At 33.5% G+C, this 27,377-nt stretch overlaps 2 protein-coding genes across 3 annotated transcripts; both read right to left on the bottom strand.

Moving 5' to 3' along the window:
- Positions 1-111: 111 nt before the first annotated feature.
- On the bottom strand, positions 112-13,325 carry LOC130648423 (uncharacterized). The gene is made up of 7 exons (XM_057454476.1): positions 13,208-13,325; positions 6,416-6,530; positions 5,400-5,555; positions 4,375-4,796; positions 2,838-4,093; positions 2,521-2,656; positions 112-1,693 (listed from the first exon to the last, which is right to left on the bottom strand). The coding sequence occupies exons 2-7, from the start codon at positions 6,525-6,527 to the stop codon at positions 1,238-1,240; spliced, it is 2,538 nt and encodes an 845-aa protein (XP_057310459.1). The 5' UTR covers positions 6,528-6,530; positions 13,208-13,325; the 3' UTR covers positions 112-1,237.
- Positions 13,326-18,291: 4,966 nt separating this feature from the next.
- Positions 18,292-23,400, bottom strand: LOC130648986 (uncharacterized). 2 transcript variants are annotated; one of them, XM_057455157.1, is made up of 6 exons: positions 23,283-23,400; positions 22,409-22,672; positions 20,825-21,070; positions 19,760-20,086; positions 19,342-19,431; positions 18,292-19,223 (listed from the first exon to the last, which is right to left on the bottom strand). In XM_057455157.1, exons 1-6 carry the CDS (start codon positions 23,341-23,343, stop codon positions 19,087-19,089), a joined length of 1,125 nt encoding a protein of 374 aa, XP_057311140.1. In that variant the 5' UTR covers positions 23,344-23,400; the 3' UTR covers positions 18,292-19,086. The 2 variants fall into 2 exon arrangements, with proteins under 2 accessions (XP_057311140.1, XP_057311139.1); XM_057455156.1 differs by having other exon boundaries at positions 18,296-19,223; positions 20,801-21,070.
- Between the last annotated feature and the right edge of the window lie 3,977 nt (positions 23,401-27,377).

The raw sequence follows: 27,377 nt of genomic DNA, 5'->3' as shown, positions 1-27,377 counted from the left end.
TATAATCTTGTTGAAATTTATAATTAATAATCTTGCAAAAACTGTTTACTAAAAAAATAATGAAAATACCAGTTTTTATTAGTTGGAGGAAAATAAAATACAACGAAGAAATAAAAGTGAAATTGAAGATTAAAAAAATTGACATACTTAAACATAAAAAAAATAGAAACTTGATTGGTTTCACCGCACAGCAAATTGTACATAAAATGAAAAATAAAGCAAGACCTAACTCCCATTACAAAGAGCTTTTGGGCATATATCAAATTATGGGAAGTCATAAGGAGTAATTAAAATCTCATCATAATATAAAAATGAAAAATTAAATCTGCCAATGTGTAAGGTTGGACCTTGAGACAGTTTTTGGAAGAAATTATAAAGATTGTGTTATTCTTGATAGCAATTCTTTTTTTTTTTTATTCTCAAAAATAAAATAACAATATGCTACTGTGTACAAATCGTGTACAAAAGAACTACAAAAAATAATTTAATAGATTTTTCATGATATTTTGTGATATGTTGAAATATTTACAGGTGTATCGAGTGAATAGGGGTTCTTAAAAAAAAGTTACATATTTAATTTGATAATTGATCAAGCCAGGATTTTCTAAATTGATTACATTAGAAAATTCAATAATGTAACTAAATTTGACGGTTAGTTTTTTTAGATAAAATCTGCTGTGGTTTTGCCCTAGATGACATTCGAAAAACCGATTTTGCCAAATTTTCTTGATTTTAAGGTATACTTACTTTATCTGAAAAATTCAGAATGTTAAATACATCACATAACACACACACTTCAATAATCAATTTCTAGTTCTTTAAAACTGCTCAATAAACAGATTCAAACATTTAAATGATTTGGCTTATATTAATTTTCTAGGATTTTAATTTTAAATATTTTATTATAAAATCAGGATGTGTTTTTGCATTTGAAATACATCACAACAGGTAGGATCAAAAATACTTTTTCAGCTTATCACAATAATTTAGCACCTATAAACCTATCATGGGTTTGTTGATGCATCAGTATAACTCAACAGAAATTTGTATATTAACAAACAGAAACAAAATAAAGCCTAATAAATAAGTATTTATCATCATTTTTACGTTTAACTGTGAATTTTAAAATGCAGATCAATAACTGCACTCAGATATAACATATTTCTAACATACGATGATCACAGCTTAAAAAAATTGACATTGTCAAATTACAATCACGCTATAAAAAGTTAACGATTTATTTGAGCATTGTCGAAAGAATTGGCTGAAACATTTCCACGCTTAAATCTTTCGACGTCTTAACAAAAACTGGGCCGCCACCCATTTCGGCTGATTCATTGCATAAAACATTGTAAACTTCTGCCATATTGAAGTTTTCAGGTGTCACATTCTTTAAACGGTCAACATACGAACCTATCTGACGATTGCGTACCAGTAATGTGAATAATTTATAAAACATAGAGTAATGTTTCTGCGTGTTATCAACATACTTCTGTAGAATTTCAAATGCGTCTTTGATAAGGTTATACTGAATGTAAATATCATACATCTCCTCCTCACTAGTTTCCAGGCCACTCATTTGAAGACAAGCACAGTACGTATGAATTCTTGTGTGCGCATTGCTAATATCATTTTCGAGCATATTTATCTCTGGCAAGTGTATAAGTTCCAAAGCTCTGCACAATAAAGCACTCTACAAAAACAATAACAATAATAAAGTGTTTATCTCCAATTACTAACTTTAGTGGCATTTGCAGCATAATTGGTGCCATTAATTTAAGTTTAGAAATAACACCGTCTAAATCAGATTGGCAGTCATTAATACACCCTGACAAACCCATACTAGCATAGAAAACAGATGTTAAACTGATAGTGATGGTGATGATGATGGTGCTAATGAAGATGGTAAAATGCTTATTGTGAAACAAAAAGATACAATGTGCAACAAGACTAGTGCTGTATATTTCACAATCTGCAACAATGTGTGGTAATATTCCAAGGGCAATAGTAATTTGTTAAAAAGAAAGGGAAGAATGATAAGAAAAAAGGCTAATAAGGAAAGTATGGCCAAGAAAATATTGTATTTATTCATGCAGAATATAAACGCATTGAATAGCTAAAATGGTGATAAAAATTTGCTGGAAACAGGTAAGTTAACTAGCACTTATAAACAGGACGTTATTTAATGCTGGCAAAAGCGTCTTTATCGGTTGACGCAAAAAATGCACACATTTCATAAGCAATCACATACTTTCGAATGTAATCTATGCACATTTTTTTCTCTGTACTTATATTTCTTTTATAGATATGTTAATTTTCTCATGAATGTAAATTGTTGTTCATTTAAAATGAATAAACATTAGGAGTTTATGTAATTTATTACGTTATTGGCCCACATGATGATAATATTTGACATAACGTAAAGGATTAAAACAGCACTTATGTGATACATGTGAATGCAACAACATCAAATTGTTTGATATATCGTCAATATTAAAGTAAAACAAAATATTATCTCACCACACTTAAAACCTCCTTTGAATTTGATTTCACATTGTCAATGCGTTCCTCGGCAACTTTTAAAACATCCAGTAACAGGGCAGGTCTGTGTTTCCATAACAAAATGCAAATTTTGTTGAATACAGAAGTGTAGCGGCTATAAAGAAATTGTATTATTTGGGTAATTTGCATGAATCTTAGAAAATTTCAGTAAAACATGTCTCTACATTGGAAATTGTCTAATTATTAAACATGTGAGATTTGCGAAACTTGGAAAAAATATTATATATCTATATTGTAAAAAACTGGCATGGCAAACTAAAGAAATTAAATTATACCTCAACGTGACTTTCCACAATAATTCAGAAAACGCTTTTTTATTTTGTTGTGATTCTTCAAATAACAAAATTGATGAGACATGTTGGATAAAGTTCAACTCATCATGTTCACTAAGATACAAAAGCGATTTCTCAATGCTTAAAAGATCCGGCTTTTCAATATTTACAATTCTCTCAAGTTTTTCAAGTTCGTTTTCCATAATCATTTGATTGTCATGCGTAGCCTTCTCAATAGGAGAAAACTCAAAACAATTAACTATTTCTTTTTCAACATCCATAAATTTATTCAAAATGCTCATAACTTTGCTTTCAATGTTTCGTGTTGACGTTGTGTTCAAACTTTCTTGTAGTTTCTTCATCAGCTTTCGCTTTACACAAACAGGCATAACTTTATCTGTAAATAGCACTAATAAAAGGACGGGGTCTTTGATTTCGCTTAAAACACACATTAGTTCATCTAAATCGACATCTTCATCAATATTCTCATCTTTTAACAACTCTTTTATTTTAACAGATATTGAGAGTGCTATTTCCGTAGACACATTGGTCAACTGCCATTGATTAAGAATTTGAAAAAGGTAACTGACTGGAATATCAGTGCTTCGATTTTCACCTTGTTTTATTCTGCGTCTGTGCTTATTTACATGAGATTTCTTTTGTTCTTCAAACACGTCGAGTGCAAAGTCAACATCTGCCACTTTCTCCACTTTCTCCTTATCGCTTTCAATAGGTTTTCTGCTATTTGTAAAATCTAAAATTTGGTCTGTCATGGACTTTGACCTCAGCATCCATATACCAGATTTATTCCACACACCAACAGCTGGAAAGGGACCTTTCCGAATCCAAATTTTTGGAGAGTTAGATTTGAATGTTTCTGTTTTCCATAAAAACAGACCTCCACGAAACTCAAATATGTTTATCACACCATCAACTAGCAAAACAGCAATGAGACGATGTAGCGAATAAATCTTCATTACTTGCTTAGCAAAGTACTCTCGTTCATTTGTAACTTCTAAACTAGATATATACAGTGACTTTATCTTATTCATGTCACTACATTTCACCAGATAAACATGCAAGTTGTTTTGTAATACTATAAGCTCTTTAGTTGATGGATGTGTTGTCATTCCAATAATTCTGTTCTCATTCACAGACAAGTTAATCCATAACGATATGCACGTGGTAACTATGCTTTGAAAATCTGACATTGTAACTGACATACTCTGTCTGTTGAAGTTTTCACCCCACATATGTACCTAAGAGCAAAATCATATACAAATAAGGTTCTCATTTTTTGCCCAAACCTTTATCAGATAAATATTTTACATTTATTTCAAAAGGTGAGCTGCTAAAGAAAATCAAAACAATTTCAATTCTTAAAGTTAAACTTTTTTTAATTTTTTTAAACCCAAATTTAGAATTTCAAAACTGCATCTGAGGAAGAAACAACAACACGTTTCATAAATGACAAATATATTTAGCAAGCTATTTTTCCAATGCATCCAACTGTAGTTTATAGCATAAAAATCTTCCTTACCGTCATACTGGGAGAATTTACCGACCAGAATAGTAACAATCCAGCAGGAGATAATGGAACAAAACAGAACATATTGATTGACAACGAGTATATTGTTATGGGAAGACAGTTGTGTAGCAATGCACAGATCCCAGTAATTGATACACCATTGTGTGACGAAAAGTTCAATTGAGTGGAACAAACACAACATTGTGATGATGACCTCTTTTCACACCAGACGAACATCTTTTCAAATTCATTGTAAACAATAGAGACAATCTGTGAGCCTTTTCCTTTGCATAAGGAAAATGAAGAAACATGTGTCCACTTGTATGCAGGTTTTTTGAATGCCCAAATTAACACATTTCCTGATTTTAGCACTACAAACACAAACTCTTGCTGGGACTGGGTAGTGTAATACACATCGAATACATCAAAATTGTCTAAAAATAAAAACAAGAATTTAAGAGCCGTGGAAGATGTTTGACATCGCTGAAACATTAACTTATGGCTATAGCTTTCAATAACACAGGTTGCAACATGCAACATTTTATTTAGGTCTTAATTTAAAAAAATTGCTAATCACATTACTGTTTCTAAAACAGAACTAGTATAGATATTATGTTGCCATTTGACATTAAAATAGAAATTTGACCAAGGTAGCCTATCAAAGCATCAAAATCTTGCAGCTTTATTCCAGCTAATATTTGAGAAAAAAAATTAACCAATTAATTTAAGGCAAGCTTAGATGTTTTTATTTATTTATTTCTCTCTCAAATACTTCAAGTATCGTTTTAAAACCACTGTTGAGAAACGATAAGTATTTTTTTTAATGATAAGATACATTTTTACACCTACATTCTCTTTAAAAAATGGTAATTTTTTTATTGACTAAATTGTACAAACTTCAATAAAAGCATCATTTAACGGAACATCTAACAACATACCTCCACCATGCACAAAACACAACACATATAATATATAAAAGGTATGCTAATATGACTTAGGAAATTTTTATTTACTTTATTTGAATTACAAAGCATTACCTGATACTGCTAGCAAATTTTCTTGTGTCATTGAGAAAGGTCCCAATTTAGGCAGTTGATCATATGCCAGCAACTGTTGGCCAGATAATGCTAAAATGTGACCTGGTAGAATCCATATCTTTTGGATGTTGAAGGAAGAAGACTTTTCTCTAGGTGCTAAACAAAGATGCAAAAGACACATTGTTAACTTTGTCTCTACATATTCCTTGAAAATACAAATTTCACATTAATACAAAACCACAGATGCTTTTCGCAGATATTGTTAAGTGTATAACATAATGCTTCAAATTCCATTTGTATAGATGCAAGATAAGCATACGAAAAAATGAGAACAGGCTCAAACATTTATAAAGAAACATATTACTTTCATAATCCTCTTGTGGGAAGGAAAGCAATTTTTACAGAAGACTTTTGATTGATGCTGAAACAGAGTATTTGCTGAGCTGAGACTTACCAAATGCTTGGCATAAATTCTAGTTTTATTAGTCAATTTGAGTCTTGATATTTCTATTAGCATTATGCTTATTAACAGCATGCATAGGTTGACCAGTGTTAGGGAACTGCTTATCGCCATCATGACAGTGGAACAAATTTTTATTTTTGGTATAATTCCTATTTTAGCTTTTTTTTATGCTATTCATGTAAAAACCGGAAAATATGTTAAGTAACTTTTATTTAGCTTTCAGAAACTTCAAACAGAATGCACAAATTCACTCTAAAACAAAAGTAATTAAATTTTAAGCAGATAGTGGCATTTTTAACAAATTTCAAGCTTCTGATGACGTCACAGAAAATGTGCTGACGCAAGCAAATATATATTGCTGCCATTTTGTTCCTTTTATGACGTACTATAAGTGTGCCAAGTTTCACTCAATTTGAACAACCCTATGAGAAGTTATCGAGGCGGGGGGGGGGGGGGGAGATTCCGCCCCCCCCCCCCCACCCCTGGTCATAGTATGTTCAAAAAACCCCGGACCGAACAGGGTTAAAGGGCTAAAAAAGAGAAAGCTACTCACACTTTTGATTGGTTGTTCTTTTGCGTGGACGTTGTGTGTCAAACAACTTAAATAAATTTTCTCCTCCATTTAAGTTAATTAAAATATCTTGCATCGATTCTATACTAAACATTTTCTAAAAAAGCAAGGTTATTTAAAATTAGGTAACTTAAATGCATATTGTACTCGTTTTCTCCATTATAGAAAAAGTTTTGAAAGGTTTCCTTAGGCTCTATCTATAAAGGTCCAGGCAAACCTGGGACACAGAAACTAAAATTAGAATGTGAAAATTAAAACCTGTAAAAACATTGTATTAAATTAAAAAAACAAGATTTACTGAATACCGTAAATGGCGAGCGCCCTGGGCACTTATTTAAAAATTTTATCTTGAAAAGGGGCGCTAATTTGGCAGGGGCAGTTAATTCAGCATATTAATTTTTTATCAGAAAAGCAAATTTTTTTAAACTTCATTCTCACAATTTTTAAGAATAAAAAATAGAAATACAAACAAAAAGAAAGAAATACAATATTATTGATAATGTATCCTTAATGAAATTTCAATATTTTTGGCACTTATTTACAGATTTTTCTCTAACTCGGGGCACTTATTCAACAGGTGCGCTTATTGGGCAGGGGGCGCTTCATCTGTCATGTACAGTAGGTAATTTAAGAAGTTGGACATTTATAAAAAAAATTAATGGTGAATAGAATCCTCTATGACCAGTTCATACTCAACAAAAGAAAAAACCGTAAACAAAAAACATCTTTTCCAACATTTCTTACTAACTTTTCCGGTTATTTTTAAACAGAATTTGAAAAATGTTACAAAGGAAATATTCAAAAATATACTGCTCTTCAAAAACAATACAATGTACATCATTAAATACAGTAAATTGGATATAGTAATGGTAGTTTCTTAAAAAATCTTGATTCTAATTTTGTCCATGAAGAATTTCAAAGACTTCCAATTATATATGTCTGTTTTTGTTTTATCATACCTTACACAGGTTTAATTGAAAAACTGTAAAGTTTTATTTAATTTGGCAAATAATCGCCACAGAAATACATGTTATATCATTACCACATAATAAAAGTTTCTTAGGATTTGTACACACGTTGTGTGGCTTCAAACTTGCACAGAACTTAAACTTTTTGTTGTAACGTTCCTCAGGGAGAAGCAATGCAGATTATTTTACAAAAAAACAAACAAATGAAAGTAGCTCTTGACAATATCATGTAATGATAGACAATAATCCAGCAATACCTTGAACAACAAAAACAATGGTATATGTCCTAAAAAATCATAAATTTTATCAAAAAAAGTCTTTTTAAAGCACCAAAATAAACAATCTACGCATGCATAGAATTATCATCCTTAATAATAGCATATAGCTCAATTACCATATAGCTTGGGGCTTATCTTAATACCAGAAGACACCATTGATAATATTTCATTTTTATAAATGAATCACAATTTCGGGTCTAATGGCATTTTTTCATGCAAATTTAGACGACAAGTCTCTGTGTGCTTAGTGATGCAGGACTTTTGATAGTAATTGCTACAACACGGACATTTTACTGCATGATCCTCACCACAGAAATACTCATAAATTTCCATACCACCTAATGCTATGCACATAACGTTCTTCATGATCAAAATAGAAACATCCATGTCGTATTTGTGCCATAAAACAGAACGAATGACTAAGTTGGGAACGTTGACTAAAAACACATAGCAACCTTCATACATCAACTTAAAAGGCAGAGATGGTAACAGTCCATTAAACCTGTTTACTCTTATCTCGCATAATGCTAATGCTGGAAGAAAAAAATTGATGCAAGCAAATGCTAAAGTGGCATCCATAGCAGCACCTGGTACTTTTTTCTCTTCGGGTAAAAATAAGAAATCCAGTAAGTCAATACTATCAAACAAATCCAGTGTTATGGTTCCACCTATCGAAGCAATAAAATACTTTCGAGCAGAAAACGGTTTGGAATTATGGTGTCCGTTAACCAATAACAGAAATATAAGTGGTGTACAAGCCACACCAACTTTTAGGAAGTTGGGTCCAAGAAAATCTTTTTCCTCCAGGTGACGAGCATCTTTTTGGAATAAAAGGATAACTCTTGGACAAAGCATGAGGGCATAGACTATCCACACGAGGAATGCATATTTGATTTCATCTGCTTCTTGTGTTGGGTCTCTGCCATCCACAATATCACTACGCTTTCGTACATATGCTACATACAAGCTTCCACTCCATGCACAAACAACTAGAATGTCTGCAACATACCACAACCACCAATAATCGTTATGTAATCGTGTTAAGTACAAATTCATAATGGTGCCTTGAAAGAACAACATTCCCACACATGTAACCTTTAAAAGTAGCTCCATTGCAAAACCCATCTTTGTTGACTTGCGTATGTACTAAAAAAACAGAACGCAATTTAAACAATACTAGAAATAAACTCAAAGTAAGTGTAATAATGATGTCTGCAGAACATGGAAACATACCTTACATAAAATAACGCAAATATTTATCATTTAAATTACTCTTAACCACAAAAGGGGGCATTTACCCTACCCCAACATTTCAAAAAGGAAGTTCGTCAAAGGTACTAGATCTTTGACAGAATTCCTTTATGTCACCCCGTAAAAATGGATTATTATTAATTATAATATACATCACTAAAAAATTTTTGCATGAGTTAAAACCCTGTTAATTTTGCATTTGGGTAATTTCTCATCCATTATCAAATGTTTAGCGTTGAATGTCCTTCAGTTTCATCTTACCTTTTTTATATATAGATTTTCAAAGCCATGAAACATAGCAAGATTTAATGATTTTCGAGAAAAATGGGTATAAATAAGGGGCAAGGGAAACTAGAAATTTTATTTATAACATTTGAATGTCCTATTATTGCCTCTTTCTGTCTGAAATTCACATGTTTGTACCATCTTCATCTTCCTCAATCCCTAGTTATTTTAAAATATTTTTTGAGTCATCAACATATTCTCCATTGAGGGAATACTTAACTTCTTTTACTTTAGCCATTAGAATTTGACATTTTTCCAGGCGCATTCCACGTGACTGATACCTTTGTTGGAATCTTTTGTTTTGATCTATTAAATCCATTACAATTTTCAAAATCAAAAGAAAATTTTCAAATCAAAAGAAAAAGCATTGCTAACAATTTTTATGTTCTAAATATCAAAAAATTTTGATTTAAAAAAATCGGCTAACGATGAGCTAACGGTGAGTTCAGCTGTGAGCTAAGCAGGTACTTTTATGTTCACACTATGGGCTAAGGTCTTAGCGCGTCATGCGCACTATGGTTAGCTCATCGTTAGCCCATAGTGAGAACCAAGCTTTAGAGATTTAAGTCCATGCAAGAGGAGATCTAAAAGTCTTATTTCAGGTAAGTCATTCTGACAACTAGACCATGATAGCACACTTTGATGCCTAATGGATTTCAAACCAAATGCAGAAGTACCAACAGCATGCGAATTTATAAGGCCTAGGCTGTTAGCACGAGTATCATGAGAGAAGTTAATTGAAAAGGTACCAATCAAAGGAACAGGTAGATTGTTGTGAAATAAATTAATAATACCGTATTTCCCGGTATATAACCTGCGGGTTATAAGTTGATTTTTACGACTTCCATCGTTGGTGCGGGTTATAATGTAGTGCGGGTTATGTGATAAGTTTTATATTTTCTGTCATTTGTTGTGAAATTTAAAGTTTATACAATTAATGAAGAAAAATCGCATATACCAACAGGATAAAATGTGTACATTAATATAACTGCATGCGCGATCTTATATCTACATAATCTTGCCTCACGTGATTTAATTTTTTTCACATAGTGAAATTGCTATAACTTTCTATTGCTTGCCAATGCTAATATTACAAGCTCTCTCTGAAACACAATTCTGGAGATCATTTTTCTTTTGTGTTGAATGTAATTCTAATCTATTTATATATCAGGTATCATTTTTAGGTTTAATTGACACATATTTCACAACCTAGTGCCCAGGACTTAATTATTAATTCCTGTTAAATATATTGAAAAATGTTAAAATTAAAGTATAGATTTTTTTTATCTTTGCCACCTTCGAGCAACAGGTGGCCACTGAAAATATGAAAAATAAATATAAAATAAAATTAATAAGACACACAACTATCTCCTCCTCATTGCTGCCATTCACTTTATCATTCAAACTGTAATTGCTGAGATATGAATGGATAACAAAATTATATAAACATTAGAAAAGAACGTTCCGTACATCGCTTTTACAGGCAATCTGCGATAATTATTATGTTGTTTATTTTTATGTCATAAAAACTTAAATATATATAAAAAACAGAGATTTTACTTTAGGTTTATAGCGTGTTTTTTTATTTGTTTGTTTGTTTAATCACAGGAAGCAAGAGTTATTATTGGCTGAAACTAATGTCTACAAATAAAAAGAAAATAGCATTGTCTGATTCAATGTCGGCATTAGCAGAAGATCGACTTGTTCAAATTAATTTTAAATTCATTATTACTTCGGCAATCTGAGACAAGGAAGTTAAGACTGAGAGAGTCGCTCAGACACTCGGTTCTGGTGTTTGGGGTTCACAAGTTAAAACGTCCCCCGCTTGTCTCCAGCAGGAAAAAAAAATGACACACAATACAAGTAAAAATAAGCTTAAATTTTTTCTTAACTTGATGCAGGTTATGCAAAGGCCCGGTTAAGTAAAACACATTGATTGAAGTTTTATGTGGGTTATACGAAAGTGTGAGCTATCTGATAGCATCTAGTTTATAACTCCTTAAAAAAGCTGAACTGCGGGTTATACGATGTGCGGGTTATACATACCGGAAAATATGGTAAATAATACATTTTGCAGTTTTACAGTATCTGTGAATTTAAGGATGCCTAAATCTTTATAAAATTGGTTTGCATTTGTTCTACGTTTGGCAAAATTCATAAGACGTAAAGCACAATTTTGAAGGACAGTGATTCAGTTCACTTGTAAACTTATGGACTGACCCCAGACTTGGGAGCAATAATTTAGATTTGAGTGGAAAAAAGCATTATAAACTGACAGAAGAACATCCACCGGCACATAATGTCTTATTTTTGCAATTATTCCATTAACCTTTTTCAGTTTGCTTGCAACTAAATTAATCTGGGACTTCCATCCTAGGTTAGAATCAAGTAGTACACCAAGATATTTTATAGTTTCACTAGGAAAAACCTTTTGACCACCAATAGAAAGCTTAACTTCACAGTTAATGGGTTTAGAGGGGTGTCTAAAGAGTATATATTCCGTTTTCCTAGCATTACGAGATATTTTGTTAGCACTGAGCCATTGCTAGAGAAATCTAAGATCAAGACAGACTTTTTTGACAAGGGATTTAAATGAGGGATTAAAATGCACGAGTTTGTATCGTCAGAAAAGTGATGAACTAGGTAAAATTTTATTGCTTCGTGTAAGTCATTAATATAGAGCAAGAAAAGAAGTGGGCCAAGTACAGATCCTTGCGGAACACCATGCTTTATAAATACGTTATTTGAGAAAATACCTTTAATGGAGACAAACTGAAACAGAAAGATAGGATTTTAATAAATTTAAGACATTACCTCTAATCCATAATGAAACAATTTTATCAATAAAATTTCATGGTCAACAGTATCGAAAGCTAGATAGATAGATAGATGTGCATATTTTACATGGCTAGCCTCACAAATATTGAGGGATATACCCTGTCTATTATTTCCAGGAGGGGCCATGGCTTAGATGGAGAGTCCTAGAGTATTTAATGCTCATTTTGAGCTACGCAGACCCAATTAGTAGGGCCCACGCTCTACTAGACAACTCCCGGCAACATCCAACGGCCCACACAGTGTGCCATCTCCCCAATTTCCCTCACATGGCTTGGGTTAACCCGGGGCTATGGTAACATTCACTAGCCCATGTTGAATCGCCGTCAAGAGGAATCGAACCCCGGTCTCCCGCACAGAGTACGAAAGCTATAACCACTAATCTACGGCTTTTTGGAGATCTACGAAAATTCCACAAACATAATTACCTTTGTCTAGGTTGTCAGCAATTTTTTGAATCATGTTAAGCAAGGTTTGTGAGGTGGAATAGTTTTTTCTCAAGCCTAACTGTTGTGAATATAGGACCTTGTTTTTGTTAAGGAAGTTATACATGTCAACGTGCCCACCAACCAAACTTGTTTCCAATCGACTAGAACAAGGTCCGGGGCGAGATTGTCCAAGTAGCTTATTTTGTCTATGATAGCGTAATTAGGACATCATAGCCCTAACCATGCGCCATCTTTTTTTAAATCCAAATAGTCTATTTTGGCGGGTTTTTAAAACACGCCGGAAAAAAATGTATTAGGAGCAAAACAAATTAAAAGCAATATCTTCAAAACGCACCATAACATTTAGGAAAATAATACTTCTACATCCAAGGGAGGTTTGTTAGATCATATTTAACCTTAAAGATCGGTGCGACCACGGACCAGAAGGCTGTAATAAGCAAATTTAATGTTGATAGACTAGTTAGGATATAAATTTCGCCTAATTTGTCTATCATAGCCTATTTAGGCGGAATAGTCTAATTTGCAGTTCTCCCTAACTGTCCTAGAAATAATAGACAGAATATATCACTTAATAGTTGTGAGGCTAGCCGTGTAAAATATGCATATCTATCTATAAACTTGGTAACTAGCTAGCTATATTTATCTAACTAGTGGAACTTTAGTGTAATATACAGTCAAGTGAAACATAACATAAAGAAAGGAACCCACCTTTCAACCACGCTTCGATCTTGTGATGTGATCGTGGGAATGTCATCGAGCATTACATTCGATAACTTTACAATTATTACAACTCGATGTAGGTGCAATAACAAATAAACTGTATGGAAAGCCATTCGCGCCGATATTATATCTTTTCTTGGGCCGTATCATATGCTGTTCTTTTCGCCTCATAGGTTTTTCTCAGGTGATTAACCAATTAAGCAATAAACAATAGCAATAAACTCAATAGAATCAACAGAAAGCTATGTGACATAAAAACAGTATAACCTTCCCGTAATCGCAAGCGAGTCATGAGACACCCCGGGGACGCAGGATCGAAACAATGATAATTTTGTCACTACGGTGGCAATTAAACCACCGTAGTAGTTCGCCCATGTTCATATCATCCTTCTTTCGTTATAGTGTATATCCATGCTTATATAAATATATGTATTTTTCGAAATATATTTCGACCGTTGCGGCCATAATCAATCGATAAAAGTATAAAATGCATGTTAAAAGTCTTAATACATGTAAAACAAAAAACGATGCAAAATTCGAATTTCAAATGTGTTGCTTATACAATAAAATAAAATACAAGGCAAAACAAATTAACCCCAAGACTGTTAGTAACAGTGGTAATATATAATATTTAAAATTGGATTTATTTTATTTTATTTATTTATTTATTTTTATTTAAGTCGATATATAATAAATTAGGCTAGAAACTTTAAAAAAATATAGCTAAAATATGTTAGCCTTGGGCTAATTAAAATCGACTGTCCTAAAATTAAGTAAAAAAAAAAAGAAAATTAATAATATAAGAAACGTTACAAATATATGTGGCAAAGAGAAGACAACGGCACTGAATACACGGAATCTTGTTTAGCCCGTGTTCGAATAAGGACAACGAAGAGGCATTTTGGGCAGAATTGGGAAGGTTGTCCAATAATTTAGACGCAATATAAGAGACGCTTAATAGGTCATGCTTTGTGGTACGCAAATTCTGGGCCTTTGAAGAGCACTTAATGCACGGAGACTATATGCAGTCTTTCTAAATGCAAAAACATCATTCATGTAGGAGGGATTCTGTTTTACTTTTGTTTTGAAAACCTCCTTTACCAATTTTCAGCTGAATCAGCTAAAATCGTGTGGTGCTAAACCACACACGAAATCTTCAAACTATGCAATAGACATATTCCATGGATTTTCTATGGACTAGTTTGTATAAGAAGAGCCGTTGCTTGTCCTTTGACCAAAAACCGGGTCATCCTTAGCCAAGCACGAAATTTTTATGACAAAAATAACAAATGCAATATAATTTCAAATAATTTTCTACGGAAAGTTTTATATCATGCTATAATTTTTAACCGTTTACAATCGTAAAACTTTTAAGTATTTTACTTATACCCCTGACTCATAATTGAGTAAAGCAACCAAAAGTTAATCATTCTTTCTTTGTCTAAAAATATGGCGTCTTTGATCCAAAAATTTGTATTCGTATTATACGTGGCGATTTAAGGTATCATTTCACCGCACAAGAACAATCTAAAAGGTCGGTAAAAAAATTCTTAATTCTTTTAAGAAGATCTAAGAACAATACCAGTTGGAGACGCTTTATTTTAATAAATAGCACTTTTTGCAAGTAGACTTAGCACTTATAAAAGCTGTTCAAGACTGTTTCCAAAAATAAAAACTATCCAAGAGGCATATTTCCGTGAATTTTTCACGGGTCAACGACTAGTCTCTATAATAAGAGTCGTTGCCTGTCTTGCGGCCAAAACCTGGTCTTGTTTAACCACGCACGAAATTTTTATAATAAAAATAACAAATGCAATGCTTTATTTTAAGGAAATTGAACAGTAAAATAACACGTTTTGCAAGTAGATTTAGACCATGCAAAAGTTGTTCAAGAGTGTTTCTAAAAAAATGGAACTCTAGACATATCCATATATCAATTTCATAGTTCTATTTCACTGGACTGCACTTAAAATGAAACGGTAGGTTTCCATACAGAGGTAAGAGGTAAAAACTTATCCAAAAATTAATGTCTTGTCATATTGGCATATTTACCCCGGAAGTTGCACGGTTAATCACTGTTAATTATTAAAAGCAAAAATGCGAAATTTAGCAACTTCGTTCTTAGCGTTTTTTGGTGTGTTTTTCACATCGAATTCAGAAAAAGATAAACAGTCCTCGGTACCACACTGTCTACTATGCATTGTAGCTATAGTTTAACTTTGAATGTGAATTAAAATTAAAAATTAACTAAATCAAACTATATCAAATATATATAGTGTTAATTATTGATACTATCTGTTATACAAACTATATATGTGTTATAAACTTGCGATTTTTTTTTCAACTTTCTTATAAATATGGCAAACATGATACGTAGAAGTGTGTTGTGGATATTCTTACATCTCTTCAGGCATGTCACTTTTATTTAATAATACAAATACAGTAGATGTGAATGTTGAATGTGTTTAATTCACAATGTTCAATGTGGAAAAATCATCTTTGATTTAACAGTGTTCTAGTTATTAAGTATATCAAACAAAACTATTTTCATTTGGAAAACAAGGGTTTTTGCGTAGAGCACTTGTTCTTAAAGACACCACTGCTAACTTCAGTAAAAATGTAGAAACATCTGAGAGCATTTTCAGTTTTGGTATATTTCTTTATTCATGAAATTTTTGCGTACATATTTAGTTAACCCAGATTTGCTGCGTAATCTAAAATTGATTAAATAAATTTCGATATTGATAAATCTTTTGAGTACCAACCAAACATAGGAAAGTCAAGTTTATAAACTTTGAGAAATATATATTTCACCAACAACGCACAACCAAAATACTAAAATCATTTATGAACTGTTTATTTCATTTTGTGGTTTTAACTAATTAAAATGCAAATTTCCTGCTGACTTTTAACAATACTTGACGTGCATAACATAAAAATTTGTCGTAATGTAATGTAAATGGTGTGATTTACCCGTATTGTTTATTATTTTTTAAGTTAGTCGGTGGCTCCAGAAAAAATCAACAGACTCGTTTCGTCCTGCAACAAACGGTTGCGGAGATATTGGGGTTAAAAGGTTTCTTGATGACGCCAGGAACCCGTCTAATACGAAACGGATTCGCGGAACCAAGTTTATGAAACTTACGCAATTTGGTCCCAGATGGTCCCTAGTTACCCACGCAGTGAAAAAACACTGATGTCACCGCCTAGTTTCCAAGTCATTGGCGTAAGGGAATAAAGAAGTTATTGACGCCTCAGATAATTGGAACCTTTTTCTGTTCAAAGAGGCGTTTTATATAAAAGAAAAGAAACCCATTCTTAATAATGGCATTATGGCATCGAGGGAAATACAATCACGGCAATTGTTTGCATAACTTCTGCCAATACTGTTGTTTAGTTCTTTGTAATAAATAGTTATCCTATACGTTTCAAATTGCATGTAAGCTTTATATTTTTCTGCGTGTTGAAAATGATTTTGTAATAAATCGAAATATTGACGTTTATTTACTTGTTATCATCTCTTGAAGTTAATTTTAAGTTTAAGAAGACATGCATATATTTGGGATTGCTTTTATTTTGCATATTTTAATTATATAGGCAGAAAAAGTATTTAACCAACTAGAATTACCACATGTTAAATAAAAATCCTTTTGTAAATAAGAGCCATAGTTTATTAAGAAAACAAAACAATTTTAAGAGTTAAGAAGTAATTATTAGTAAAGGTTGAGACGAAAATCAAATTTACATACGTACGGTTAAAAACGTTTTTAGAAAATGTTACACCATTTCTAAATAAGCGTATAAACTTATTTTGGGTGAACTTTCTTATAAAAAATGCCTCTAATATTTAACGTTTTCTATTGTTAGGTGGAGCCGTGCTTAACACCCTCCAAGAAAAAGCATGTCTAGCTTCAAGCACCATGTGCCTCGCTGGTTCAGATTTTCTACGAAGTTTATCATGCTCAGCCCATCTAACACAAATTTAACATTTGGTTTCGCCAATAAACTTCTCTCCACAAGAAGAGATTCCCTCATAAATAGCCTCAGATTTATGAGTGATCCTATCCTTTAATGGAAAAAGTAATTTTATTTTTCTCGTTTGCCAAGTTATTAATATTTGAACCCTATTTACAGTGAAATAATCAATTTTCACACATGCATAACCATAATCATAAGATTATTGAATAAAAAGACTGTTATAGCTAGCTAAAAACTGCACTTGCTACTTTCACTTTTTAGCCAGAGGTAGCTAAGGGTTAGCTAGCTAGATAGCCACAACCCCAACGAAAAAATAAATACTAATATACCAAACAGAATAAGACTTGATGGGAATATATACGGCTAGGTACAGCTAGCTGACTTTAGCAGAAAGCTGCCTCGAAATCTACGTTTCTAGCTAAAATCTTAAAGTTAGTTTGTTTGAGATTTATACATGGCTAGAGGACGTGATAATATATTTACCACATTCTTATAGAGTTATGAGCAGCTATAAAAGAAATATAAAAGGGTGAGACGTTAAGATGTAGCTAAGTGCTTCAAAGAAAATGGGAAAAGATTGGGAGAAGAATAAGTGTGTAAAACCAAAGTAAAACGAATCCGTCCTCGTGGCCTCGTGGTTGCGTATGTGTATTCTGTTGATCTCATTGACGCTCCGGCCTAAAATTAATCGCCATATTGCGTAAACTGGTTTTCTGATTGGTTAATGAAATTAAAGCCCAGCACAAATTGACATGCTTAATACTACTCCGGATTAATACTCCGGATTAATACTCCGGATTAATACTCCGGATTAATACTCCGGATTAATACTCCGGATTAATACTCCGGATTAATACTCCGGATTAATACTCCGGATTATTAGTCCAGATTAATGGTCTGGATTAATGGTCGGGGTGGCTAGGTGGAAAATATCTATTTTTTGCAGTGGTGAAAATCGTGATAAAAAGGGATGTCAGTTTAAAAAGATGTATAAAAGGTTGGTGGGACGATAAAAAGGTTATGAAAAGAACTAATACTATGGTTGTTTCAGCATTGTTGAGGCGTGTTAAGAGGGTAGCAGTGATGGCAACTAAGCTACTATTTTGCGTGATAGATGGACAGATGTAGCTATACGGGTATTATAATATAGACTAGTCGTTAGTCCGTGGAAAAATCCACGGGGTCGCCCGTTCTTTATATTTACCCGTCGCAACAAAGTGGATAAAAATATATCATATTTGATATTCGTGTTTCCGTAACATCATTTTCTAACTCAGCGGGGGGTCCGCGCAGAGACAGACAGACAGAATACGGCTATTATAATAGAGAGCCCGTGGAAAAATCGCATTTCGTGTTTCCGTGACACGACGTGTTCCTCGCGCACAAACAGGCAGACGGAATATGCCTATGTTTAAAGAGATGTCAATATTGTACTAGACTGTTTGAATAAAAATAACTAAATAAGTAATATAAGTAGCTAGATTGTAGATGCACGTTTAACTTTTACCATTTCTTTGTAAGTATCGAACATCGAAATGTTTTGTTTAAAAGGGTTTATTATATATGGACTTTCGAATTCTGCTTAAAATGTTTTTAGACAGGACTGTTTCGAATTTTTACCTCACTAAACACTAAACTCAACTTCTTATTTTTTATTTCTTCTAACTTAGACGGTTAACAAATACAATGCTCATAACTTATTCACTTTTGATGCCTTTGAGACAAAAGGTATGCATCCTGCTGCTGGCGCTAATCAGTTTTTTCGTTATTTGACCAAATATATTAAAAGTAACTAGTAACGTTTTAAATTTAAATTTTAACATCTTTTAATAACAAATCTCGGTATTTAGAAAAAAATTAGCGATTTTAAATCTTATGGAAAGGCTTTGTCATCCCTTTTTTGTAACTGTTACATATAAAGCTACAAGAAAGCCTGTTAAAATATTTGTTTTCTTCTTCAATGACAATCGTGCTTCAAGCTCTTCTCTGTATTTTCCATGTAATGTATCTGTAGGATGTCGCGTTACTAAATCAATAAATCACTAAAATTAAGTATCTTTTAAATTTTTAGCTATCATGCAAAATTTTAAAGGTCATTGCATACTTTAATTCGCTGTCTTCAGCACAGACAAAATAATCCCTACCTTTAGTTTGTGTATAAACACGTGTTTCAGTTGCATTAGATGTGGGCTTATTCGGTTTATCTGTAATTAGTAGCTGATGCCTTTCTTCTCCTATAATTAAAAAGTTTAAATGTGTTAGCGGTTTATTACGACATACCTTTATGGGGCTTTAAGTATAGCAAATTTTAAAAAAAAATATCTTCTCAAAGTACAAAAATAATATCGATTAAAAATTTACAGTGAACACACTTCGGGTCCTCGAAAAAACTTGTTAAATTCGTTATAGAAATAAAGAAAGTGTCGGGATGTTGTTAGGGTAACCTACTCCAAGCGATCTGCCGGTTAAAGCAGTAAGTATTGAATGTGCAAACCCATAATTAGAAAATTAGAATCTTTTTTGCCACAGCCAGTACCAAATAGCTAACACTAATCAATTTACCAATTAAAACATCAATTGGATGTGACCATTTTCCTTTTATGTCTTTTGTGTAGACAATTCTAACTTTGATTATGTAATCTGTCTCCGACAACAACTCATTGACTATGCAAGACTGGACAATTACTTTCACAAAATCGCTATTGATATTCGGTGTGGTGACAAGTGGACAAGATACATATCTGGAATGTAACAAATACTTTTTGTTGGTGACTGATATTTCATAGGAGCTTGCACCATCACTTTTTGTTGCATCGCATAGTAGCAAAATTTTACCACTCGGCCAGTCTGGTGTAGGTAGTATTCGTAGATTTTTGGGAGCATCGTTTTCTATAACCAATTGCACAAATCATTACTGTATTTAGCAAATATTACAAGTTAATAAATTATATTTTTATTGTTTAATACTCTTTTTCCAGCCCATAACCTATGCAAAGGAGGTAGATATTCACATGCAATGAATCTGTTGTAAAGAGAAGTACTTTTATTCCGTTCACGAAATTTTTTTCTTGTGAAAAATACCAAAAGCAGTTATTAACAGAAGCTAAAGCTCTCCAAAACTGCAAAATAGCTAAATTCGCGAAATTTAATAGTGTTTGGTATAAACTAATCTAATTTTTCTGAGAGGAAAAGAGACAACAGGAAAATCACATTATTTATTTTTATTCACTATAAAAAGATGAAATCCTGTCGTCCGCAAAAATTCTGTTCACACCTGATTCCTAAACAAAGAAAAAATTCTGAAAAGAATTTTTGCAACCCTTAGGGTTAAAAGAAGGTAGGTTTAGCTGTTACAATTTGCACAGGTATGGCGTTTGTAACTGTTTTTGTTTATAGATTTAGGGATCCCGATGCATAATAAATGGGTATTATACAAATTAGTACCCTATTAACAAAACAGAAATCTTTCCATGATAGTGCAAGGTGTGCCATCTAAAAATGTCTTGCTTAGTTCAATAAAATAACTTGTTTTGATGATATCTTTTAGATGGTTTGGTTTGAACAACTTTTTTCATTATTTTTTCATTTTAAAGCTTTTAATACCTGGTAATGTAATTACTGTTATACTTGTTAATGAAGATTGCTGGCGAGTTTTTGAATCCACCACATTCACCCCAAAGTTGTATTTTGATCCGCTTTGTAAGCCTGAAAATTGGTAGTGTGTGCTGTTGATTGGAATTTGCTTTGAAGTAAATGCCGACTGTACTTTAATAACGTATCTTTGGTCGCTCTTTGTTAGCGGTTTCCATGATATACGAACAGACGACGAAGTCACGTTTAGTATAGATAATGATGGTATTGCTGACAGTCCAGCTGAAAAATAAAGACATTAGAAAAATATCTTAACAGAATATGTCTGTAATAATCTCTATAATAATGGCGGTGTTCTGTTTAAAATGATTGCGCGTCTGCTTGCTAGCAGGAAGATAAAAATGTATAAAATACCGACGCAGGTAAGTTTAAGGACCGAAATATGTGCAACAGTAACCGGTTAATTTTTACGTTTAGTAACAACTTGTTAGATAGTATTTCCTTAATTTTCTATTTTACAATAAGACATTTTGAATAGTTTGAAAATATCCACACAAAGTTATTGTGTTTAACTTGTGGTTCAGTTTGTTTATTAGCCTGGTCTGTTCAGCTTCTTAATGTTCTTTTTAACGATAAGAGTATTCTTTCCATTTTGTTTTGATACTAAAGTCATTTACTTTCATAAAATAAATGTTTGATTTTCTTCGTATACGTACCACGACATTAAGCTCTTAAAAATATGTGAAAAAAAGATGTTCTCCTTTAAACGAGATAAAGAACAAGCAACAAGTTTTAAAGCGTCTTTTTCTGATAATAAACCATGATGAAAGGACCATAGAACGAGGCTTTGCCCCTACTCATTGGACGTCATTTCTAACGTTCCCAAATCTTTAGAAACAACGTGCAATGGATAATCATCGACTTCAGAAACTTAGGTGACAAAATGTTCTTCGGAAAACTTCTTGTGCAAGCAGCGCCTTCTGAACCTCTGTAATTAAAACGAATTTTGATTTGAAAATCGAAAAAAACTTTAAATATTTGAGTTGCATTTCTCATTTAGAATATCCAGATCCTACTGGAGCGACAGTTAGGGGTTGCTTGCCGTTTTTCATAACATTTTAAAAAAAACAAATCAATATCCTCTTGTGGTAGAGCCTTCCTAGCTTAAATGGGAGCTTTAAATTACCTTAGGACCCCCTTTGCCTGATCCTCATCGATAACAATGCCTATAGAAACTGAATAAGCTATCCTGGGTAGATGATAGTAATTATAATAATTATTATTGTTATAACACTAGTCGTTTAGCTTGTAGAAAATCCACAGGTATTTGCCTATCACGATAGTTTAAAGATTTTGTGCGTGCTTTAGCACCATCCAGTTTTGGCCGACGTATATACATTATATTATTATAGAGATTAACGTTTTGTTCTACCCCATTCATTTTATTGTACCTGGTGCTAAGCAGAATAAACGTAATATATCATATTAATCATATACTTGTATCATATACTCATATACTATTAATCATATACTTTATATATATATTTGTAACATCACAAATTGATGTTACAAAGACAAGAAAAGAATCATATTTCACACAACTAGTTGTTGGGTACCTACGTGTTGTGAAGTTTTTAAACGGAGACCATCCACTTTTCTTAGTGCCACTGAAAACTTGAATGCGAGCAGAATAGTTAGTTCCCGATTTTACATATAAGAGAGAACCTTTCTTGAACACGTTCAGTTTATTTGTTGAATTCTTTTTGCTTTCGCCATCGCTGTATTCAACACGGGCATCAGTGTAGGAATCAAATGAAGGGATTTGCCAAAAAATGTAAGCATAATTCTCGTGTACAGCAATGTCTGTTATGATTGGTGTTGACGCTTAAAGAAGACGCAAATCATGTTTATTAATCAGAAAATTGACAACTAGAAGGCATACGAAAAAATACCAATAAACTACTAACGGAAGTTGTCGTAGGTGTAATATTAAAAACAAAAAGAAATTATAAATATTGGCAAAACACAATAACAAACAACAGTGGCGAATTCAAAATTCAACCCAAATTTGCTCAAATTCAAACGAGTAAGTACGTGTGTGGTTTATCCTTTGAGTGATAAGTCTGTAGCGTCTATTCAAAGTATTTTTAAGAAAACAGGGAGCAACCATTGCTGCTTGGCCAGACAGAAGTGGATTTAAAAAAAATTATTGCTGTATGTAAAAAAAGAATAAACATTTTTTACAATTACACCATATTTCCTCGTTTTAGCGCACTTGTTAAATTTGTGATCATGGTTACAAAAATATTTGGAGACCGACTGTTGGAATATCTTAGAATAGATAAGCGAGAAAAAATGCGAACCTTTGTTCTTTAAAATACATGATTATTTAACGCAAACTAAAATTACTGTGTGGTTTTTGAATATACAAAATCTATACTTAATTATTGGAAAACTGTTGGTCCCAGTGCAATGACATGTTATTTGTTCCTACCTGCATAGCTTGAAATAGAAATCAGCAAAACAAATATCTGCATTATTCCCTCTGCCTTCATCTTTGTTGTGTTCTTTCCACGTTAGTAAAGATTCCCAGGCTTCTTTGAACTATAAATGTGGCTATTTCAATTACTCGATCACGTCATTTATAAACGATATGCTTACAGATGCGAAAATAGTTAATCATCTATTTAATATTCATACTTATCAGCTATTTTCTGTAACTGCTTGTACATCATTTCGTTTAACCAATGATATGATTGTTTTATTAGAGGGTTATTCAGTTTAATAAAAGAGCTTTTATCCTATCCAATATAATTTACTTTTACGTTGGGGTTGTGACCATCTAGTTAGCTCTTTAGCTACCTCTTTGCTAAAAATTGAAAGTAGCCAAATGCACTTTGGCTACAGCAGTTTTCTTCTGCATATTTCTCATGATAAATGCAGTTACGTAGCTCAGCTTGTATTATTTTCCTGAAAACATTTTCTGCGAAATAAAATGGCTGGGCGATTGTTTTAGCTGGACGGGATAACGACAAGCTGTCCCCTGTTTTCTTATTTAAACCGAAGTTGCAATAAAGTTTTTTGGAAAAGAGTATTACACCTATACGCATCTGCGACACAGTTTACCTGTATTAAGTGGTTAGCCTAGTGTTAAAAACAGACTGTTTCTGTGTTATTTACTTAAATTCAATTGAAGTTCCCATAAACGTTTTCCTCAATAGGATAATCCGCTTATATACATGTATGACATGGTTACCCGTACTAACCGCTCAGCCAAATGGTAGTTTAGATGCGCATCGCTGCGTTTAGTTTAAGACAGCGCGTCCAAGAGATAACCAAAACATACATACGCAACCACGAGGCCATTATAACATTGCATTGGTTTTACCACTTAATATTTTCCCGATTTTTTTTATTTTCTTTAAAGCAATAAACTACTCCTTTACGTTTCGCCTTTTATAATTTTTAAATCCATGCAAACGAATGCAAGGGTCAATGCATTCTCCGATAGCTACTCATCACATGGCTCTTATTACAATTAATTGACTTTCATGGGGATGTTGGTAATGCCCTTAGGGACCAACAATGCTTGCAACAATATCCTTATTGCCCTGCTCAGGTAAGACCCTCCCGAAATCCTCAGCACGTCAGAAGGTAGTAGATTTATGCCCAGCGACAAAGACTTTATCTATCCTGCTAATGAGATTCCTGAAGTCGCTCAGGTGCGCCGACAACTTGATGCTCAGCAACGCAGACTTCATCGTGCTGATAAGAATCCTGAAACTGCTCAGGCATGCCAACAATTTTATGCTCGCAGACATGTAAATCGACGTACCCGCGATTGTCCGCAGCAAGCTAATGCACGTAATCAGGTAGACTTAGCACGCCGTAGGTGAAATAGACATCCCAATCTCCTAAATCTTGCACAAATAATTAATGTGCAACCTTTGCGCGCTATCCATTTGTTAGGTCTGTTTAATATCCTCCGTGACCATTATTCTGCATTACACCATTAAAATGTAAAGAAGTTCAAATGCTGCACTGATGGCAACTTCCACCCTTACATCCTTATCCACCTGAATTACAGGATCTGTTAATAAGCAATTTTGAATTACCTAAAACTTTTTGCAACCTTAATAGATACTATAATAATTCGTTCAGGTTTTCTTCTCTGGTTGCAAATATTCGCCCACCCCTAGGATGTGGCCCTCCTTGTTTTAGAATTTTTGGCCAGATTTCTCATAGATATGGTCCTTTGCATCCCAATGAAAACGCAGTGCCTTATTACAGCCGGTTGTATATTATTAAGGCAGCCAATGCTTTAAATATTCGCACGGACAACCCTACTAATAATCAATGCAACAGGGAAGTGATGCAGACTGTGCAAACTGCCTTTGATCCACTTTCGCCTTTAGCAGCAGCCTAACGCAATATGGCTACTATTGAAAGACAAGAACAGGAACAGACGGTTCATGAAAAAAGGCTCCTTTCACAAGATTCTATTACTATGAGGGAAGGACCATTTCACGAGGACGTAGCTGCAATATTTTTTTCTGAGGATGGGGCTCCTGTAAGAGCGCGATATTGTTGTTCACCTCAGAGATCAACCTTTAAGCCATATTTCCTATACGTCAGTTAGCATTGATCCAACGATCCATCCCATTTTATTTCCTAGAAGGGAGCCTGGTTGGGATCAAAATATGGACAATGCTGCAGAACTTGTAATGGCACATCGCAATCATGTGACGTAGCTCCAATATTACGAATATAGAATAGTCATGCAAAGATGATTTTCTGCTATGCATTTGTCTTGTAATTTGTTTCAAAAGTTTGTTGTTGATTCCTATTTTAAAGTTGAGGGAGTACAGCTTGACTTTATATGCAACAATCAACAACAGCTTCGGGCTGATACTTACAGTGGCCTCATTGACTATTTCAGCAATGTTGCAAACAAACGTAACTTGCGAGCAGGTAGTATTGTCTACCCTCAACCTTTCCTGAAAGACCCAGGAGCATGCATCAGTTGATTCTCGTATATCTGCAACAATTTTAGACGCAAATTTGAACCACAACTTCATTATATTTTAAGTCATCTATGGGTACTTGTGATCACCTTAATAATAATTCCCTATGTATGGCTGATGGTAAGTGCACTAAAGACTTTCTCAAACATTTCGGGGATGAGACTGTCTTTAATGTTGATGGTTATCCAATCTATGCTACACCTGACAATGGGAGAACCGTCACAATTACAGGTGTTGATTTCAGATGAATTGTTCCTTACAATCCCTACTTCTTCAAAAGGTTTAATGCCTAAATTAATCTTGAAGAATGTGTTTCTATAAAAAGTTGGAAATACTTTTATAGGTACATCTACAAAGGTTATGATGACACAGCATATGTTAAAATTATTGAGCGTATTGACCATGATGAAGTAAAAAGGTCTCTAAATGCCAGGTATGTATCTACCCCTGAAGCTGCGTGTCGCCTATTTGCTTTTCCCATGCACTTACAACGTCACAGCATTGTACGCCTTCCCTTACATCTCCCTAACAATCAACGTGTCTTTTTCCGAGATGAAGAGGAAGGTGCTGCTGAAATAATGGCTGAGGTATTGGCTTTTTTTAATCAAAACGATGAATATGCCAGGCAGTTTTTGTAAACGGATATCCCATACCATTTTGTTTTTATTAAAAAGTAGTGGCGTCAATAAAAAGAGGTGTTGAAAAATATCAGCCGCAATGCAAGAATCCGAGAGGGAGAGCCATTCTTCGTCCGCGTACTGCTATTGCATCTTCCCGGCACCATTTCTTATAACTATTTGAAAACTGTTGATAAAAATATTTGTCCAACTTTTAGGGAAGATTGCATTGCAAGTTATCTTCTAGATAATAATACCATGTAGAGTAACAGGATGCACGATATTGTGAACATAGCTTCACTACACAAAATACGCTTAATGTTTTCCCTTATTTCATTTCACGAAAAACCAACAACCCCGCTGAATTATGGCAGGACTATAGTCTACCGATGATGAAGATTTTATGAGGAGGATTAATGAAGCACAAGCTGAACAGACTGCTCTTGCTGTAGTAGAGCAGGTTCTTCAGCAGTTTGGTAAGCACCTTGATGACTTAGGGCTTTCATTGTTACATTACGACTTTGCAGATGATCTGCCCAATGTTAAAGACGTAAAGAAGATAACATGAGGCCTGTTTGAAACCCAGAACAGCTCCTTGCTGCTGATACTGTCCTTGTCTGACTGCTTGATAATGATCACCAAGCTAGCCGGGCTCGATGGTCCAGAAGTTACTGGTAAAACCTTCACTTACAACTACATCATTAGGTCGGGCATTGCTAGAAACATGTCCGTTGCAACTTGTGCTTGGACTGGCAGAACAGCTACTTTATTACAAGATGGTAACACTGTACATTCTTTATTCTATTACCAGTACCAGTACAACAGTACATGTAATGTTAAATCTAATAGTAAACATGCTGACTTCCTTAGAACGCAACATGTTATCATCTTTGACGAGGCCATACCTAAACATGCAATTGAAGCTATCGATAGACTGTTTCAAGACAT

This window comes from Hydractinia symbiolongicarpus, chromosome 7, assembly GCF_029227915.1.
Source record: "Hydractinia symbiolongicarpus strain clone_291-10 chromosome 7, HSymV2.1, whole genome shotgun sequence".
NCBI classification, from domain to species: Eukaryota; Metazoa; Cnidaria; class Hydrozoa; order Anthoathecata; family Hydractiniidae; genus Hydractinia; species Hydractinia symbiolongicarpus.
Note: the sequence above shows the minus strand (reverse complement) of the source record. Positions and strands in the feature narration are given on the sequence as shown.